The sequence below is a fragment of the Emys orbicularis genome, chromosome 10 (genome assembly GCF_028017835.1).
Source record: "Emys orbicularis isolate rEmyOrb1 chromosome 10, rEmyOrb1.hap1, whole genome shotgun sequence".
Classification (NCBI taxonomy): Eukaryota; Metazoa; Chordata; order Testudines; family Emydidae; genus Emys; species Emys orbicularis.
In genome coordinates, this window is record NC_088692.1 from 55842484 (window position 1) to 55860126 (window position 17643).

At 48.2% G+C, this 17643-nt stretch overlaps 1 protein-coding gene across 1 annotated transcript in view; it reads right to left on the bottom strand.

Annotated features, from left to right (window-relative positions):
* The window catches only part of LOC135885072 (maestro heat-like repeat-containing protein family member 1), a 37658-nt gene extending 22707 nt beyond the window's left edge, over nt 1-14951 (bottom strand). The window contains exons 1-11 of the mRNA XM_065412704.1: nt 14906-14951; nt 7066-7173; nt 5684-5766; nt 4455-4535; nt 3964-4030; nt 3714-3827; nt 3302-3375; nt 2886-3008; nt 2243-2338; nt 798-948; nt 535-590 (exon numbers count right to left, since the gene is read on the bottom strand). Coding sequence (XP_065268776.1) covers nt 535-590; nt 798-948; nt 2243-2338; nt 2886-3008; nt 3302-3375; nt 3714-3827; nt 3964-4030; nt 4455-4535; nt 5684-5766; nt 7066-7173; nt 14906-14951 — 999 coding nt within the window. The remainder of the gene's footprint in view (nt 1-534; nt 591-797; nt 949-2242; nt 2339-2885; nt 3009-3301; nt 3376-3713; nt 3828-3963; nt 4031-4454; nt 4536-5683; nt 5767-7065; nt 7174-14905) is intronic.
* Nucleotides 14952-17643: the final 2692 nt, after the last annotated feature.

The window sequence follows — 17643 nt, forward strand, 5'->3', positions numbered from 1 at the left end:
GGCTCCTTCCATCCTCTCACTCCTGGGCTGGCTCTAGCTCAGATGAAGGGAGACAGGATTATCCAGAGGCCGTCAGGCAGCTGCTGGGTCAGATCCTTGGCCTAGGTTAGAGCAGCACAAGGGGAGCTTGAAGCAGCCCGAAAGAGGCAGCTGGGCCATAAAGGGAATCCCCAGCTGCCCCTTGGTAAGGGAGGATGCTGGAGGCCAGGGGGCAGGAGGGGGCCTGCACAACAGTCCCTAAGGGCTCATTCCAGCTGCCTTCTATTGGAGCCGTCCGAGGGCTGCACTAACTGGTGCTGGGGGACCTGGTCCAGCCCCAGGATCGGGGAGCCAGGAAGGTGGCTGGCTCAGAGAGCTCGCTGGTTCTGTTAGATGCCGAGAGGCGCTGGGTCGATGTGCAATGAACGCGAGGAATGTGACGAGCCAGCTCCTCTGGGGGCTGCGGGGAGAAGAGCCACCACACACTGCATGCCAGCTCCAGGAGCGGCCCCTTCCCACTGAGCATAAGGAACCTCCTGGCGGCGGGTTACTCACCAGCAGCCGAGCCAGCAGCTCCTGGGGTAGAGTGGACTTGGGGCTTGACCGACACCCTGTGAACAGAAAGGGGGGGCATCCCATCAGGCTCTGGAGGGATCTTTTGCATTCATCTCTGAGCTCTACCTGTGCCCTTGACGGCTGGCTGTGTCCTTGCAGTGAGCCGGAACCAGAGCCAAGAGCTGATCCCCACCCTCACCTGGGGGCAGACGCCTCTCGCTACAGAAGGACTAAGAGCGGGTGGATAAAATACTGGGACTCACCTCTGTTCGCCTTGCCACACCTCCTGGCCAAGGGCAGCCTGCCTTCCTCCTGCATCCTCTTTACCACCTCGACCGAGGTCTGCAGGAGGAGAGGCAGGGCTGGCCCATGGGCTGCTGGGCTCAGTTGAAGGAGCAGCCCAGGCCATAAAACCTGCAGAGCAGAGAAAAGCCATCTCAGTACGGAAATAGCCTTTTCCTGCACCAGCTCTCTCTTTCCTACACTAGACAGGACCCCTGGCCTCGCCACCACCAGCCAGACCTCTCTACCCAGCCTGAACCATGCAGCGATCCCCACCCCCTCCCCCTTCACACCTATCAGTGTCTGCCTCCAGCACCAAATCAAGTGACACATGACTGACCCCCCGCCTTTTGTTGAGTGTAGCATCATCATTGACAGCACAGTATTTCCTAACTCCAGTCCCACTGGGAAAGGCTGTGTTCTCACGGCAGGAATGCAATACACCAGCTTGATAAATAAAGAGGAGACTAGGAAACCCAATACTATCAAGTGAAACCATGACAGGCGCTCAGGGAGGTTTGAGCTCTGACCTTCACATCCCCACACAGACCTGCGCCACTTGAAGCACAGACGCAATTGCTGTCTGCTGTGTGGACAAGAGGGGGACTTAACACACACTGTGCCAGAGGGTTACACAACTCTTTGCTAGACAGTATAGAACAGTGGAGATCAGGAATCCCCGGGGGTCTATCCCCACCTGTAGTAACTAAAGCACGTATATTGGGCATGCTCAATCTGAAAGACAGTGTAGCTGAGTGCACAATACTTGGGTCTGCCTTATTAGAAATGTGGCTTCTAGTCTCAGCTCTGCCTGAAGTGACCGTGCGCAACCTCGCTGTTAATTTGTTCAGTGTGGGAAGGGGGCTGGCTAATACTTGACTGCTTAGGCTTGCGTTCTGACGCCTGGGTCAGTAATCAGGTCTGTGCAGTGTGTGGAAACCTAAGCAATAGTCAGCAGAGATGAGATTTGGATGTAGTGTCTCCCAGCTCAGTGGACTCTCCCGTAGGCACCAGGGTAGTGTGGGTGAGAGGCAGGAACTCCTGGGCTAGGGTTGGCTTTTGCAAAACAAGAATGTGGTGGGCTGTATAGACCCCACCCTGTAACAGCCAGGGAAAAGTTAACAGAAGGACCAATGAAGAGGGACTGAGCTATGGAAGCTGCAGAACCAGCATGACTGACCACAGGGGATACTTGAGCGGAAGAGCCCCTGTGACACCAAACGCTGGCGTGCAGGGGCACTCAGCCGGTGAGTGTTCCCTGTTCCAAAGACCGAGGTCTGGCTCGGATCCGGGGTCCATTTTACCCAACCCCATGATGTTCTGGAGCGGGGAGGCTCAGATAAATAAGTCTGGTTGGGGCCTGTCTCATCGAAAAGCTCAGACCCAGAGAGGCCTGTGTCCAATGGAGAGGGGCAGGGTCACTTACATTGGCCGTTCTGGGGGAGTCAGCCAGGGACTGCAGGGTGCTGGAGCAGAGCTGGCGGACCTCGAGCTCCATGGTGCGCCTCCCGTCTGCTTCCTCCTGATGGTGAGAAGTAAGGGAGACACCAGGGAGATTTAGATTCGGTGGAGACCTCCGTGGCACGGTAACTCTAGTGGGCATGGCAGGGGGTGAAAATGGGGCTTGAAGAGAAAAGGCGCAACCCTGGTTGTGACTGTGCCATAAGCAGCCCAGGGTCTGTGTGGAGCCAGTTCTAGGCTCCACCCCTCTGCCTGGTGAAAACCAGATCCATCATGGCTTAGTCTCCTAAGGTGGATGATCACAGTGAGGCGAGAGAAGGAGGAAGCCAGGGGTCCTGCCTTCCCTGCGCGAGGGACAGAGCCCGGATGGCAGCTGGGAGAGGGATCAGAGAGAATGGGCTGGGAGGAAAAAACACTGTCTTCTATTTGTCAGCATCTTCCATCAGTAGACGGAGGGTGCTGTCCCCAGTTCCATCTGCTTCCCAAGTCCTATTTGCTGCCCATCGCCTGCCCCTCCCCATCTGCAGCTGCCCCCCTTCCCTATCCCTTGACCCCATGTTCTGCCCTGTTCACGGACTCCCGTCACTAAGGTCTCTGCGGATTCTTACCGTGCTGTCGAGGGTCAGGGTGCACTGACGCACCAAGAAGTCAATTAAGGGTCTTGAGGCAGATTTCTCCAAGAGCCCATGCGCCCCCATTGTCCTTATAAAATAAGCAAGGGCTTCTCTGACCTGCCAGACCCAGACAGAAACAGAAATAATTTGCACACAGTGTGGAGGGACCTTGTCCCCTCCCAGTCCAGGCTGGGATCCTTTCTCAGCGGGGGGTTTGGTGAAATACTGCTAGGCAGCCCAGAGATGACAATGCAGCCGGAGCCCTGCAGGGATTCTCTCCCCCACCTTCTGCCCTACACTATGGAGCACTGATGGGTCATGTGTTTCGATGCACAGGGTCCCGGCAGGCTCTGCACTGGCAGGCAGACATTCACTAGCTTTGGCCGCGTTGGCCATGGTTCCAGACTCACCCGTATGCTTGTGCTCTGCAGGATTGGCCCCAGGGCTATGAACAGCTTCTCGGTATTGTGCGTCATTTCGGAAACTGTAAGAGACACAGACACACGGCTCGGCAGGGCTGATGTTAAACCTGGGTGTGCAGGGACCTGAGATCTCAGGAACCTTAGAGCAACCTCAATGTCCCTACATGACCCTCCTGGCAGGTTACTCCCATGGGTAACCAGCTGCATCTGCCCACGCTTGCAGTTCCAGCAGTGACTGTCCTCTCTCATTGCCGCAGCATCGGCTGAGGGGCTGCAGGACTTGGATTATCTACTGCAGACAGGTATAAATGACCCCAATGAGGCCCAGTGCTAAGCGCTGCTAATTGCACAAGAGGCCATAAGACATCAAAAGACGAGGCCTCGCTGTGGGGTCACTTACCGTTGGATCGGACTATCCGGTCCAGAATGAAGAGACTGGCACAGGTCTCCTCTTCCTCGTCCTTGTTCAGCCTCCTGAACAGGAACACAAGCAGCTCCACCAGGAACAAGCGAGCTGCAGGAAGAGGAGTGAATCAGAATGGGGTGGGTGAATCATAAAGGGGAAGGGAATATAGTTCTATGCCTGGGCTCTGAAATTCTGCAGGCTCTGGGAAATCTCCTTCTCTGGGAAAGGTGAATGGGTTTCTTACCCAGATGGACCAGAGAGTCCAGGGCCTCTCTCCGCTCCTCCAGGTGCTCTCTGGGGAGATGACACACCTAAGGGAAGAAAGCAACACCAGCAAAGGCAAACTAGATCAAGTGTCTCTCAGGCCAAGCCCTCGGATGGCAGAGTGAAGGGGTGAGGGTGGAGAGGCAGATTCTAATTCCCATCTAAAGAACAGGCCAGCAAGCTGGATCAGTCTATGAGTGACGCCGAGGCTTCGGGGGCCTTGGCTCATGTAGAAGCAGAGTTTGACGGGTCAGGAACCGAAGATGTGGAGCGTTGGAACAAGGTGCGGGATGCTGATGTTCCTGGTCAAAGGGGGTGGGGTGAGTGGGAGGAAAAGAAACCAAAGGAGAGTTCTCCAGGATCCATCCCCCAATGGGAACAGGATGAGGCAGGGACAGCTCTTCCCACAGCCTACCCAGTTTAAGCCAACAGGCCCCGGGATTTTGCCTGAGTGATCCCAGCATCTCTTACCATGGAGTAGAGTGCTGGGAAGAGGGTGCCAATGTCCTTCCTCAGGGCAGCCTCATCCATGTCCCTCACGCAAGCAAGGCCCTGTGCAAGAGAAGAGACGCAGGACATGGCGATGACGTGTCAGGCAGACAAGCCCCAATGTGTAGAGTCTCCATCAGCAGCTGGGTTACCACAACCCAGACTTGGAAGGAATAAAGTTATGGCCCTGGTGGAGAGCAGCTTCCAGCTGGTGCCGGACTCTCCCTTCTCTGGGAGAGGCATTTGACCCCTTGGTTTGCACTAGCCTAGTATCACTTATGGTTGGTTCAACAGGATAGTTGTACCTGGCGCCAGCTGGGGTGGTGTGTGCTGAGAGGATGGCAGGGATGGCGGGGCCCGGTTTGGAAGAGCGGGGCCTGCCCTGATTACTTATCACTACTGATGTTATGGCAGCGCCCAGAGGCTCCAGTCAGGATCAGACCCTGTTGCACTGGGTGCAGCACAACGCAGCCAGAGACAATGTCTGTCCTGAAGGGCTGACAGTCTAGAGACCCACGCAGACAGGTCAGGGATGGGGAGACAGCATCCAAGGGCTCCTCCCTGCCCCCGTGCTGGGCTGAGGAAACCACGTGGGAGCTTGGAAGGGAGAGCTTAATGTCCCTTCATGCGGCCTTACCAGGGGCCAAGGATCTGGCCCATTGTCTCTGCCTGCTCACCTCCTACAATGGTCACTTCCAGAGTGTACCAGGGATGTATACTCCTGCTTTCTGGCCTTGGGCCAGCCACTTCCCCTCCCGGAGCCTTGCTCTCCGCAGGTATAGGCTGGGCTAACAGCTAACCCTGCCCCGGGCCCAGGGAGAGGTGAGTGCGCGGGACACTCTGGGGAGAGGTGAAGCTCAGGATTATTTCTCTCCCTGGTTCCCTAATGCAGCCCATTGCTGACCAGCCAGCAAAGAAGAAAGAAAGCAGAGCCAGGTGCTGGGAATGGAGTCGCCTCTCTCCTCCTGTCTGCAACACCTGCCCTGGCAACGGGGGGGTCAGAGCATGTTCTCTAGGGCCAGAGAATGGCAGTGAATCTGGGAGCAAGAGATGAGGAAAGGGGGTCAGAGCCTTAGAGGGTCAGTGTGTCGTGGGAAAGGCAGTAGGGGGCGGGAGTCCAGGCTGAGTTGGTGATGGAGGGAACCTTGTACCATCTGTGCCATGGGCACTTCCCCAGTGTGCTGTGGATTTCCCGCTCTCTCCTCACTCACTGTGGTCTTCCTTGGCATTTCCTCCTCCTTGCTGATTGGGGCGAGCTGTCCCCTGGGTGACAAATAGGCCTTTCGCTTGGTGCCTAAAATGAACAGAAGGAAACTAAGGTTGCTCTTAAGCAAAGTAAGCAGTCATGGGATTAGAGGGAAGGTCCTCTCATGGACTGTGGCTGGTTAAAAGACAGGGTAAGAATATATTTTCAGTTTTCACAATGAGGTAAATAGTGGGGTCCCCAAAGATCTGTACTGGGGCCTTTGCTGTTCAGGGGTAAAATGGTGAGGTGGCAAAATCTGTGGATGATACAAAATTACTCACCATAGTTAAGTCCCAGGTAGACTGCAAAGAGTTACAAAGAGATCTCACTAAACTGGGTGACTGGGCAACAAAATGGCGGATGAAATTCAGTGTTGATGAGTGCAAAGTAATGCACATTGGAAAACATAATCCCACATACAAAATGATGGGGTCTAAATTAGCTGTTACCACTCAAGAACAAGATCTTGGAGTCATTGTGGATAGCTCTCCGTAAACATCCACTCAATGTGCAGCGGCAGTCAAAAGAGCTAACAGAATGTTGGGAATCATTAGGAAAGGGATAGATAATAAGACCGATAATATCATAAAATGACTAGGGAAGTGTTATTTACCCCTTGACAGAACACATGAACCAGGGGTCAGCCAATGAAATTAATAGGCAGTGGATTTAAAACAAACAAAGGGAAGTATTTCTTCACGCAATGCACAATCAACCTGTGAAACTCATTGCCAGGGGATGTTGTGAAGGCCAAAAGTATAATTGGATTTTAAAAGAACTAGATAAATTCAAGGAGGATAGGTCCATTAATGGCTATTAGCCAAGATGGTCAGGGATGCAATCCCATGCTCTGGGTGTCCCTAAACCTCTGATGGCCAGAAGTTGGAACTGGATGACAGGGGATGATGGATCCCTTGATAATTGCTCTGTTCTGTTCATTCCTCTGAAGCACCTGGCATTGGCCACTGTCAGAAGACAGGGTACCGGGCTAGATGGACCATTGGTCTGACCCAGCATGGCCATTCTTATATTCTTATGAAGAGCCACTGGGGAGCTGAGCTGGTAGAGGGAGCTGCCTGGTGGGTCAGTTCCCCCTTTACTGGCACCCAGGCTGCCCGGTGATGATTCCAGTGCTGCCCTGTGGCAGCAGGGCTTTAGCCCAGCGTGGGATGGCACGGAGGCTGGCGTGTAAGGTGGAGCAGAGGGCAGTGGCTTATGTGCATGTGCAGAGCAGGGCACAGAGCCTGGGTGGAGTCTCTTCTTGCCCTCTCAGCACTGGGGTTTGGCTGTCACTGTGGCTGCTTTCCCCCCTTTATTCCTGGCACTCAATACTGGGCATGGGCCTACCTGCATCAGGAGGCTCAGCACAGAAAGTGCTGCAGTGGCTGCCCGTTCCTGCAGCCAGGGTTTGTGGCACCGGGTCTTGTTTTTGGGCCGCCTTCTGCTCCTCTGTGTCTGTGGATACAGGCAGACGGTGGGTTAATTTCCCGCAATCATGGTCACTAATAGAATGCCCTGGGGGCGACAGGGACATACAACTGTGTGGGAACTGTCTGCACCTTATGGAACCCCTGGCGAGGGATTTCCACCAATCACTGCCCAGACAGTGTCATGTTACTTAACACTGAGATCGGGCATTTCCTCTTCCAGTCCCTTTACAAACATTACCCACACCTTCCAGACCCCAGTGAAGATTGTCAGTCTTGTTAGCCCCATTATGAAGCTAGGAAAACTGAGGCACTGAATGATCCCGTGTGCACTGGGATGGAACTTCCTGATGGGACAGAAATAGACATGTGGTGATTTGTCACAGCGAAAGGCTGTTGACTCCTACCTGGGACAGAAGAGTCAGTGGGGCCTGGCTGGCTGGAGTCCAGATTTGTCCTGTCCATTCGGAAAGGTGTCCATCCTGTAATTCAGAAGGGCAGTGGTGGGGTGAGGTGTCATGTGACTGATTCTATGTAAGGGCAATAGGAACCAGAGAGGAACTGGGGTAAATCTGTATCGTGGGGGACGCTTCTGGGCAGAATTCCTACTCACCAATAGTCTGAGTCAGTCTTTGGCAGAGACGGTCCAAAAGCCCCATATTGACTCCTAAGACAAGAACCAATGTAAACAGATCACAGGAGTTTCTCTTCTACTGCACAGACCTCAGAACATTCACACCTCACTCTTGGGAGGCCAAGCTAGTGCTCTGGTGCCCGGTGCTCTGCATTGCCATGTGGAATGAGACCCAGGCTCAATTCTCTGGGCTGGTCTGCGGCTCCCAAGATGGCTGGAATTGCTCCAGGTGGGGGGGAACCTCCATTTACATGGGGAGGCTCTCTGCTTGACTAGGGGCTTTGAAGGGGATTCCATTGGGTCCCCCTCAGCCAGAAGGACGTAACTCATGAGATGGAGAACCCCAAGGAGACAGAGACATTGCAAGGCTCGGATGGAGGTAGATGTACAGAGCTGCAGCACTGAAATGTGGGATCCCCCTTCCTTGGGGATAAAATCTTTGTGGTACCTCTCCTCTTCCTTGGGATTCAGCAAGGCGGCTCTATCACCTACAGCATTTGGTTCCATGAGGTATTTGAGTTTATGAGGTATGTTCTGACCAAGAAGTTACCTATTCTGGCCCACCTCACTGCACAGCTACCAAACCAGCAGTGCTTGAGACAGAATCTGATCATGACTCACAAAGCCATTTGTAATATACATATGAAAAACGTGGGCATCTCAGTCATGAAAAATGCATTGGTGTCTGTTTCCAGGAATGGAATGTGTGTGCTCAGTAGCACCCACAGTTCCAACCACAGCCGTGGTTGCTTGACACACAGTCAGCCAGTTACAGATCACAATGATCGTTTGCACAAGCAGTCACTGCAACTGCTTAGCTAATTGCTGCAACCGTGCACACGAGTTAATAAGCAGTTTTTCATAGATTTATAGACTCTAGGACTGGAAGGGACCTCGAGAGGTCATCGAGTCCAGTCCCCTGCCCTCATGGCAGGACCAAATACTGTCTAGACCATCCCTGATCGACATTTATCTAACCTACTTTTAAATATCTCCAGAGATGGAGATTCCACAACCTCCCTAGGCAATTTATTCCAGTGTTTAACCACCCTGACAGTTAGGAACTTTTTCCTAATGTCCAACCTAAACCTCCCTTGCTGCAGTTTAAGCCCATTACTTCTTGTTCTATCCTTAGAGGCTAAGATGAACAAGTTTTCTCCCACCTCCTTATGACACCCTTTTAGATACCTGAAGACTGCTATCATGTCCCCTCTCAGTCTTCTCTTTTCCAAACTAAACAAACCCAATTCTTTCAGCCTTCCTTCATAGGTCATGTTCTCTAGGCCTTTAATCATTCTTGTTGCTCTTCTCTGGACCCTCTCCAATTTCTCCACATCTTTCTTGAAGTGCGGTGCCCAGAACTGGACACAATACTCCAATTGAGGCCTAACCAGCGCAGAGTAGAGCGGAAGAATGACTTCTCGTGCCTTGCTCACAACACACCTATTAATGCATCCCAGAATCATGTTTGCTTTTTTTGCAACAGCATCACATTGTTGACTCATATTTAGCTTGTGGTCCACTATAACCCCTAGATCCCTTTCTGCCATACTCCTTCCTAGACAGTCTCTTCCCATTCTGTATGTATGAAACTGATTGTTCCTTCCTAAGTGAAGTACTTTGCATTTGTCTTTATTAAACTTCATCCTGTTTACCTCAGACCATTTCTCCAACTTGTCCAGATCATTTTGAATTTTGACCCTATCCTCCAAAGCAGTTGCAATCCCTCCCAGTTTGGTATCATCTGCAAACTTAATAAGCGTACTTTCTATGCCAATATCTAAGTCGTTGATGAAGATATTGAACAGAGCCGGTCCCAAAACAGACCCCTGCGGAACCCCACTCGTTATACCTTTCCAGCAGGATTGGGAATCATTAATAACTACCCTCTGAGTACGGTTATCCAGCCAGTTATACACCCACCTTATAGTAGCCCCATCTAAGTTATATTTGCCTAGTTTATCGATAAGAATATCATGCGAGACCGTATCAAATGCCTTACTAAAGTCTAGGTATACCACATCCACCGCTTCTCCCTTATTCACAAGACTCGTCATCCTATCAAAGAAAGCTATCAGATTGCTTTGAAATGATTTGTTCTTTATAAATCCATGCTGGCTATTCCCTATCACCTTACCACCTTCCAAGTGTTTGCAGATGATTTCCTTAATTACTTGCTCCATTATTTTCCCTGGCACAGGGATACCTCAGTGGTTTGAGCATTGGCCTGCTAAACCCACGGTTGTGAGTTTAATCCTTGAGGGGGCCATTTAGGGAACTAGAGTTTAAAAAAAAAAAACTGTCTGGGGAGTTGTCCCCCTTTGAGCAGGGGGTTGGACTAGATGATCTCCTGAGGTCCCTTCCAACCCTGATATTCTATGACTCCACAGAAGTTAAACTAACTGGTCTGTAGTTTCCTGGGTTGTTTTTATTTCCCTTTTTGTAGATGGGCACTATGTTTGCCCTTTTCCAGTCTTCTGGAATCTCTCCTGTCTCCCATGATTTTCCAAAGATAATAGCTAGAGGCTCAGATACCTCCGCTGTTAGCTCCTTGAGTATTCTAGGATGCATTTCATCAGGCCCTGGTGACTTGCAGGCATCTAACTTTTCTAAGAGATTTTTAACTTGTTCTTTTTTTATTTTATCTTCTAAATCTACCCCCTTCCCATTAGCATTCACTATGTTAGGCATTCCTTCAGACTTCTGGGTGAAGACCGAAACAAAGAAGTCATTAAGCATCTCTGCCATTTCCAAGTTTCCTGTTACTGTTTCTCCCTCCTCACTGAGCAGTGGGCCTCCCCTGTCTTTGGTCTTCCTCTTGCTTCTAATATATTGATAAAAAGTCTTCTTGTTTCCCCTTATTCCCGTAGCTAGTTTGAGCTCATTTTGTGCCTTTGCCTTTCTAATCTTGCCCCTACATTCCTGTGTTGTTTGCCTATATTCATCCTTTGTACTTTGTCCTAGCTTCCATTTTTGATATGACTCCTTTTTATGTTTTAGATCATGCAAGATCTCGTGGTTAAGCCAAGGTGGTCTTTTGCCACATTTTCTATCTTTCCTAACCAGCGGAATAGCTTGCTTTTGGGCCCTTAATAGTGTCCCTTTGAAAAACTGCCAACTCTCCTCGGTCATTTTTCCCCTCAGTCTTGATTCCCATGGGACCTTACCTATCAGCTCTCTGAGCTTACCAAAATCCGCCTTCCTGAAATCCATTGTCTCTATTTTGCTGTAGTCCCTTCTACCCTTCCTTTGAATTGTGAACTCTATGATTTCATGATCACTTTCACCCAAGCTACCTTCCACTTTCAAATTCTCAACGAGTTCCTCCCTATTTGTTAAAATCAAATCTAGAACAGCTTCCCCCCTGATAGCTTTTTCAACCTTCCAAAATAAAAAGTTGACTGCAATGCAGTCCAAGAACTTATTAGATAGTCTGTGCCTCGCTGTGTTAATTTCCCAACATATATCTGGATAGTTGAAGTCCCCCATCACCACCAGATCTTGGGCTTTGGATGATTTTGTTAGTTGTTTAAAAAAAGCCACATCCACCTCTTCCACCTGGTTAGATGGCCGGTAGTAGACCCCTAGGATGACATCACCCTTGTTTTCTACCCCTTTTAGCCTAACCCAGAGACTCTCAACACTTCCGTCTCCTATGTCCATCTCCACCTCAGTCCAAGTGTGTACATTTTTAATATACAAGGCAACACCTCCTCCCTTTTCCCCCTGTCTATCCTTCCTGAGCAAGCTGTACCCATCCATACCAACATTCCAATCATGTGTATTATCCCACCAAGTTTCGGTGATGCCAACAATGTCATAGTTGTATTTCTTTATTAGCACTTCCAGTTCTTCCTGCTTGTTAGCCATACTTCTCACATTTGTATATAGGCATCTAAGATACTGATTTGATCTTGCCTCCCAGTTTTGCCCTGACCCTCCTTTCTCTCTGCCATTATAGCCCACGCTCCCTCCTATTTCCGACCCATCTCCCAGGTCTCCATGTTCTCCACTTACCTGTGGGCTTTGCTCACCTGTCCCCGTCAAAGCTAGTTTAAAGTTGTGGACATCCTTCTGAATTTTGAGGCTAATGAGATGTTTACTCTCATAATAACTGTTGTGATTCTCTAATATAGCACCCTGGTTAATATACCACTGTTCACCCAGAAGGATCCCACAGGAATTATACTGTTTGCACAAGCTAGAACTAAACATTATGTTAGTTTATGTGTCATTATATAATGCCTGCATCTGTAATTTTCACTCTGTGCATCTGAAGAAGTGTTTTTTTACCCACGAAAGCTTATGCCTAAATAAATCTGTTAGTCTTTACAGTGTCAAGGGACTCCTTGTTGTTTTTGTGGATACAGACTAACATGGCTGCCCCCGATACTAAACATTATGTTGATTCTGTAAAAGACAGTGCAGATGAACAGCAACTTTGGCCTTGGAAAGGAATTCTGGCTGTGTATCACGCCGCTTTCTGCCTACCTGGACCAGGAGACTCTGTGACAGGTGGGTTGCCATCTCTGGCTGACACTGCAGTCTCTTGCACTGCTGTGTCTGTCAATAGAAGAGAAGGGTTAAATTTCTCCATTAAAGGTCTCTGGTTGAACCGCCAGGGGAATGATGTGAATGATAGTGCTGAGGGGAAGGGAGTTTTCTGTACCCAAAGCAGCAGGTTCCAGTCCTCTTGTGACACTTCAATGAACCTGATTTCACTGAGTAACAAATACAGTCACACCTGGGTCACCAAAGAACTTTCTCAGTTACAGAGAACACCTGTGTGACCCAGAAAGGAGCGATTCTCTAAACAGAGGCAAAGCCACCCCAGCTCTCCTTCTCACTGTCACAGGTTGGGGCCAACAATCACAGCCCCCGCCTCCCACACGGTGCGCAATGGGGTCTCAGCAGTGCAGGGGGTGGGGACTAGTTTGCAGCAAACACAGCTTGGAGGATTTAGAAATCTAGCGCGTGCAGTGCCTGGGGAGGGAGAACCGCAGGGAGATGGAGACTCCAAGAGCCCTCCCCATTCAGGCAGTGCAGACCACAAGGCCTCTGGAAAAGTCGAATGCCAGGCACAAGCAGAACCTCAGTAATGGGAAGGAGGGGGCCGACCCACTGGAGGGAGTTGGCAAAGGGCAGGTATAGCCTATAGGTAGCGCCCTGCCAAATTTACGGTCCATTCTTATCAATTTCATGGCCATAGGATTTGAAACTCAATTTCAGGTTTTCAGATGTTTACATCTGAAATGTCACAATGTTGTAGTGGGGGTTCTGCCCCAAAAGGGAGTTGCGGAGGAGTCGCAAAACTGTTGTAGCGGGCTTGTGGGATTGCCACCCTCACTTCTGCGCTGCCTTCCGAGCAACCGGGGTATGTGCCCGGAGGGGGGTCTGATCTCCCCCGCGAGGGCGGCTGTGCAGGGGAAGTGCCAGTTCCATCCCTCCCCAGCCCAGAGGGGACTAGCAGCTGGAGCCAGGGGCATGGTAGTAGCCTGCCCTTCCCCAACCCTCCAATAGCTAGATTTCATGGGGGAGGTCTGATTTCATGGTCCATGACTTTTTCATGGCTGTGAATTTGGCCTACCTATGGGATGGTTTAGGTTAAGAAATAAGTAGAAAATAGGTCTGGGGCCTAAGTTAGCTTAAGTGTAGAAGAGTTTAGAAAACTGAAGTTGTTAGTGTGAGGAAAGTTAGCCATAAGTTGGAGATCCTGTTATGGGAAAGTAAGAGTTAGCAAGGACATGGCCCGGGGTTATGCTACTGTTAGGTTTTGGTTATAACTGGCTTAAGCAGGGCTTTTAATGAGTGTTTTTGAGAATTGTGACTGTTTTATTAAAATGTTATCTATACTAATAGCATGGGAAGGATATTGGTGCAGATGTTAATGTAAACCACGTGTAATGTAAAGAGTCAATAAGGAGGCGATGGAAATATAATTAGTGTAAGGGGCAGTTGCACGTTCAATAGTATGAGAATGGCTTCTACTGGGAGTTGTTTTGTTAATTCGGTGAGCGCTCCAATTAACGCCCCAAGGGTACCATTATGTCCCAGGGTTCTAAGGCTGTACTTCACGCTGTTGTCAGTGGACTGATCCCGCATTGATCCACAATACAACAGTTAGTGTTGACAGTGTAGGTGGTAATTGCGCACCTGTTTGCTTAACTAATCGTTTTATTTTTGAATGAAGTTTGGTTTTATCATTCATAGTGTCGCCTAAATACATTTTCTGTAACTGACCTAGTGGCTTGAACCTGGGTTTTGTTGCAGCCTTATCTGTAACAACTTACTATGAATTGGAAACATTTCAACATGAAGGTTCCAGAAGGTTACGCAGGAAAAGGGGTGAATCTGAGGAGTCGGTACCCCTGTTTCCTACTTACCTGAAGCAGGCCCAGACAGGGAAGGGCTGCAACACTCAGTTGCTGCTGTATCCTCCTTCCCCTGGTCTGTGGCTGTGGATAAGTGCAAAGGGGTGGGGGTCATTTCCTCCTTTCCTGGTCACTGATAGAAATCCCAGGGGGGTGAGGTAGACAATACATATGTGTGGGGAACTAATCACACTGCAGGGCACCTCTGGAGAGGGACTTCCACCAGTCACAGCCAAGAGCATTTATATTGCACACCCATTGCCAAGGCATTTGACAAACACCTCACCCCACAGGTAGGGAGCTGAGATAACATGGGCAGGGGCAATAGAGGCCAGGGGGAAATTTGGGGAGAATCTGCCCCAAATTCTTCCCTAACCAGCAGGATTCCATTAGAGATTTTAGCCCAAGAGGCCAGGACTTCCCCAGCTCTGCTTGTCCCCGCTTCTCTAGTTAATAACAGATCTCCCTCAGGAGACAAGGAGAGTGCAGACAAGGCCGGGATGGCAGTGCTGCATTGGGGTCCCATCAGAGAATTCCCTGCCAGTCCAGAAGGGCTAGAAATGTCTGGGGGTTTAAATAAAGCTAAAATGCTGCAAGGAAACTTGGAGAAAACAAACCTCCTCCATCAGGAGACCCTGACTCCCCAAGCACATGGAGATTCCATGCAGATTCCCAGTGGTCCCCTGCAGGTAGCTCTGGACAGGACAGCAATGGGGGGAGAGGAGGGTCCATTTCTGGGGAGAATTCCTACTCACCTCCAGACCGGAGCAGCAGTCGGCGGAGGTGGCCGTAAAGATCCATATCGGCTCCTAAGACAAGAACCAACATGAATGAGTCCCTGGGGCTTCCTTCCCATGACACAGACCCCACCATACTCACACATGGTTCTAGGTGGGCCAAGGGGACCCAGGTGTAGTTCTTTTGCTGCCTGCCTGGCTGGAGACAAGACTGCTATGAGGTGGTGAGACCTCAATATTGATGTAAAATTTTATTAATAGCATTATTATCACTTCTTTTTATAATGTTAGGTCATTACAAACATGTTTGTGCCTTTACTGAACATTCAAACATTCAAACATAGCTATAAATATATTGTCACCAGGAGGCTTGAAAATAGAACAGTAGCCCAGTTTTAGTTAGCTAGGTTATAAAATGTTCACGCTAATCAAAGAAATTGCAGAAGTCTTCAGCTTTCTGTCATCCAGAAACATGCAAATGTCCAGAAAATAACATCTCCTTGACCACAAAACTGTTTATGTCCCCCAAGAGTGTCTGTACAAACTTTAAAAGGCAGCTGTGCTCATTTTAATCTGCTTTAACTTTTATACTAGTTTCTTTCTGTGCTATGTTTAAAATATGTGTTGATTATTGGCATTTGTGCTTTGCACAAAATATTTAAGAGAAGTTTAATTGCTATAACAAACCGCTTGTAACTCTAAGGAACTTGGGTCAAGAGTCAAACCAACCAAAAGAGTGTTTTATCTACACCAGAACACTTCTGTCTTCTATAAGCTGCCAGTTTATTATAGATCTAATCCTTTATCTCAATAAAACAAATGTTATAAAGAGAAATGTTTTAGGAAAGATCTGGCCCTGTAGGAGAAGGTGAGGATGTTATTTATGTTGGATATTCCAAAATGAATGTAGGGATGTGTTAGAACAATAAATCTAGGCTGTAAAGTGGGCTCTACCAGCCCCTCTTTGCAAGAAAACCCTCTGCTTGTGTCCTTAAAACTTTAGAGAAGAATGCGTGTAGTTGAGAAAAAGTTTTGTAGAAAACCTTAGTTGATTTCTAAAATATTGAAATGGCAAACTGTTTTGGAGGGCATATTTGCATATTTGCAAAGTATTCTGACTGAATGCAAAGTATCTAATGTGGTTTTCTAATATCATTACTACGTGTGGTAAAATGCATTATGTACTAACATGAAATCTAATGACCTTGCTCAGCTGATTACCAATATAAGAAGACATTTAAGTCTAGACTATTTATTATATTAATGGGGAAGTAATTAGTTACTGGCAGAGCTCTAGCCACTCCTTCCCCCAACTCAGAAAGATAAGAAGAATCATCATCAACAATTGTTCTAGAGAATCAACAACTTCTTCAATCGTATTTAAGCTAAAGACTCGTTAAGAATGATTTAATTTTAAAAGACTGCTTCGAGAATTAAAAACCTGTACATAAACCACAGGTTTGGACTTTTTAAAAACAGAATTTCATTTCCTGTTGAACCCTAATGAAACTGAAGAAATATCTCAGAAAATGAACTGAATAAGTTAAGAGTTAAAAGACTAAATTTGAAGATGTTCTGAGAATCTCTCCAACAAAAACAAAGGAAATATAACTGTCAAGAAAAACGTACAACCCTAACACATATACACATTAACAAACTACCTGTCCATAAGATGAAGAGGCTCCATGAATGTAGGGAGCCGATGAAAGGGTGAGAGAGGTGTGTTTTTCTAAAATTGCACGGAAATAGGGAAGAGACGAGTATAAAAACTCTAAGTGAGCACCCTGCACACGCTCTGCTACCCTGCTCAAACTCAACTCATCCTCTCCCTCTCTACAAGCAAGCTGACACAGACAGAAGAGAGAAGACTCGGGAAGAAACCAGCCCAAGGAAACCTCCCCAAAACTTCAGCATGTGTTGGTAAGAGAAGTTAACTAAAACCCTGCCAAGGGATTAGAGTTATAAACTCTTGTAACAGTTTTGTTGTGATATGGAAATGCTGTTGTAATTTAAGATGTTAACAGTTTCTCCTGTTAACCACTAAATGCTTAGACCATGCATTTGGGAAAGAGACAAGGGCTAATCATTGGGAAACGGAGAAATAGTGGGATTTAACTGAATTTAAGATTCTAAATATTTTGTTAATTGGCCAGTCTCAAGACAGCTCCTTAAATGGTTTCTTCTAACTAAGTAATTTTACTACTTTCTTCTATTTCAGAGGATTGAGTTAAAATTGCTTATTTTGCCCATCTATATAAACAGTCTAGTTATTAATAGGATCCGCCTGCTCTTAAAATTATGTTGCCCATCCATAAACAGTCTTAGTATCTATGACTCACAATAATTTTGGGAAAGAAGACCTTGGTTTCAATTTACCAAAAGAAAAGTGCCCCATCAAAGGCAAGCCTGCTCACAAAGGTGTAATCTGTTAAAAGCTCTCCAGAGAGAAGGATACAGATGAGACTAGACAGAAATCAGCCTTTTATCATTTGTGTTCTGTCTTTTGTTGTTTTGTTTAGTGTTTTCTTTTCTTTAAATAGCCATGATTAATAACAGTGATTATTTTGCTTGGCTTTAATCACGGTGTCCCCTAAGGTATGTAAAAGAGCCCCTGTGACTAAACTAGTGGAGTCACACCCTGAATTGTCAGAAAAAGAGAGAGTAAGAACTAGCCTAGCATTTCTTGTTTCTCTAAACTAAATATTTGTACTAAGTTTTGGGATAAAATTACTTGACATCCAACACAATTTAAAATG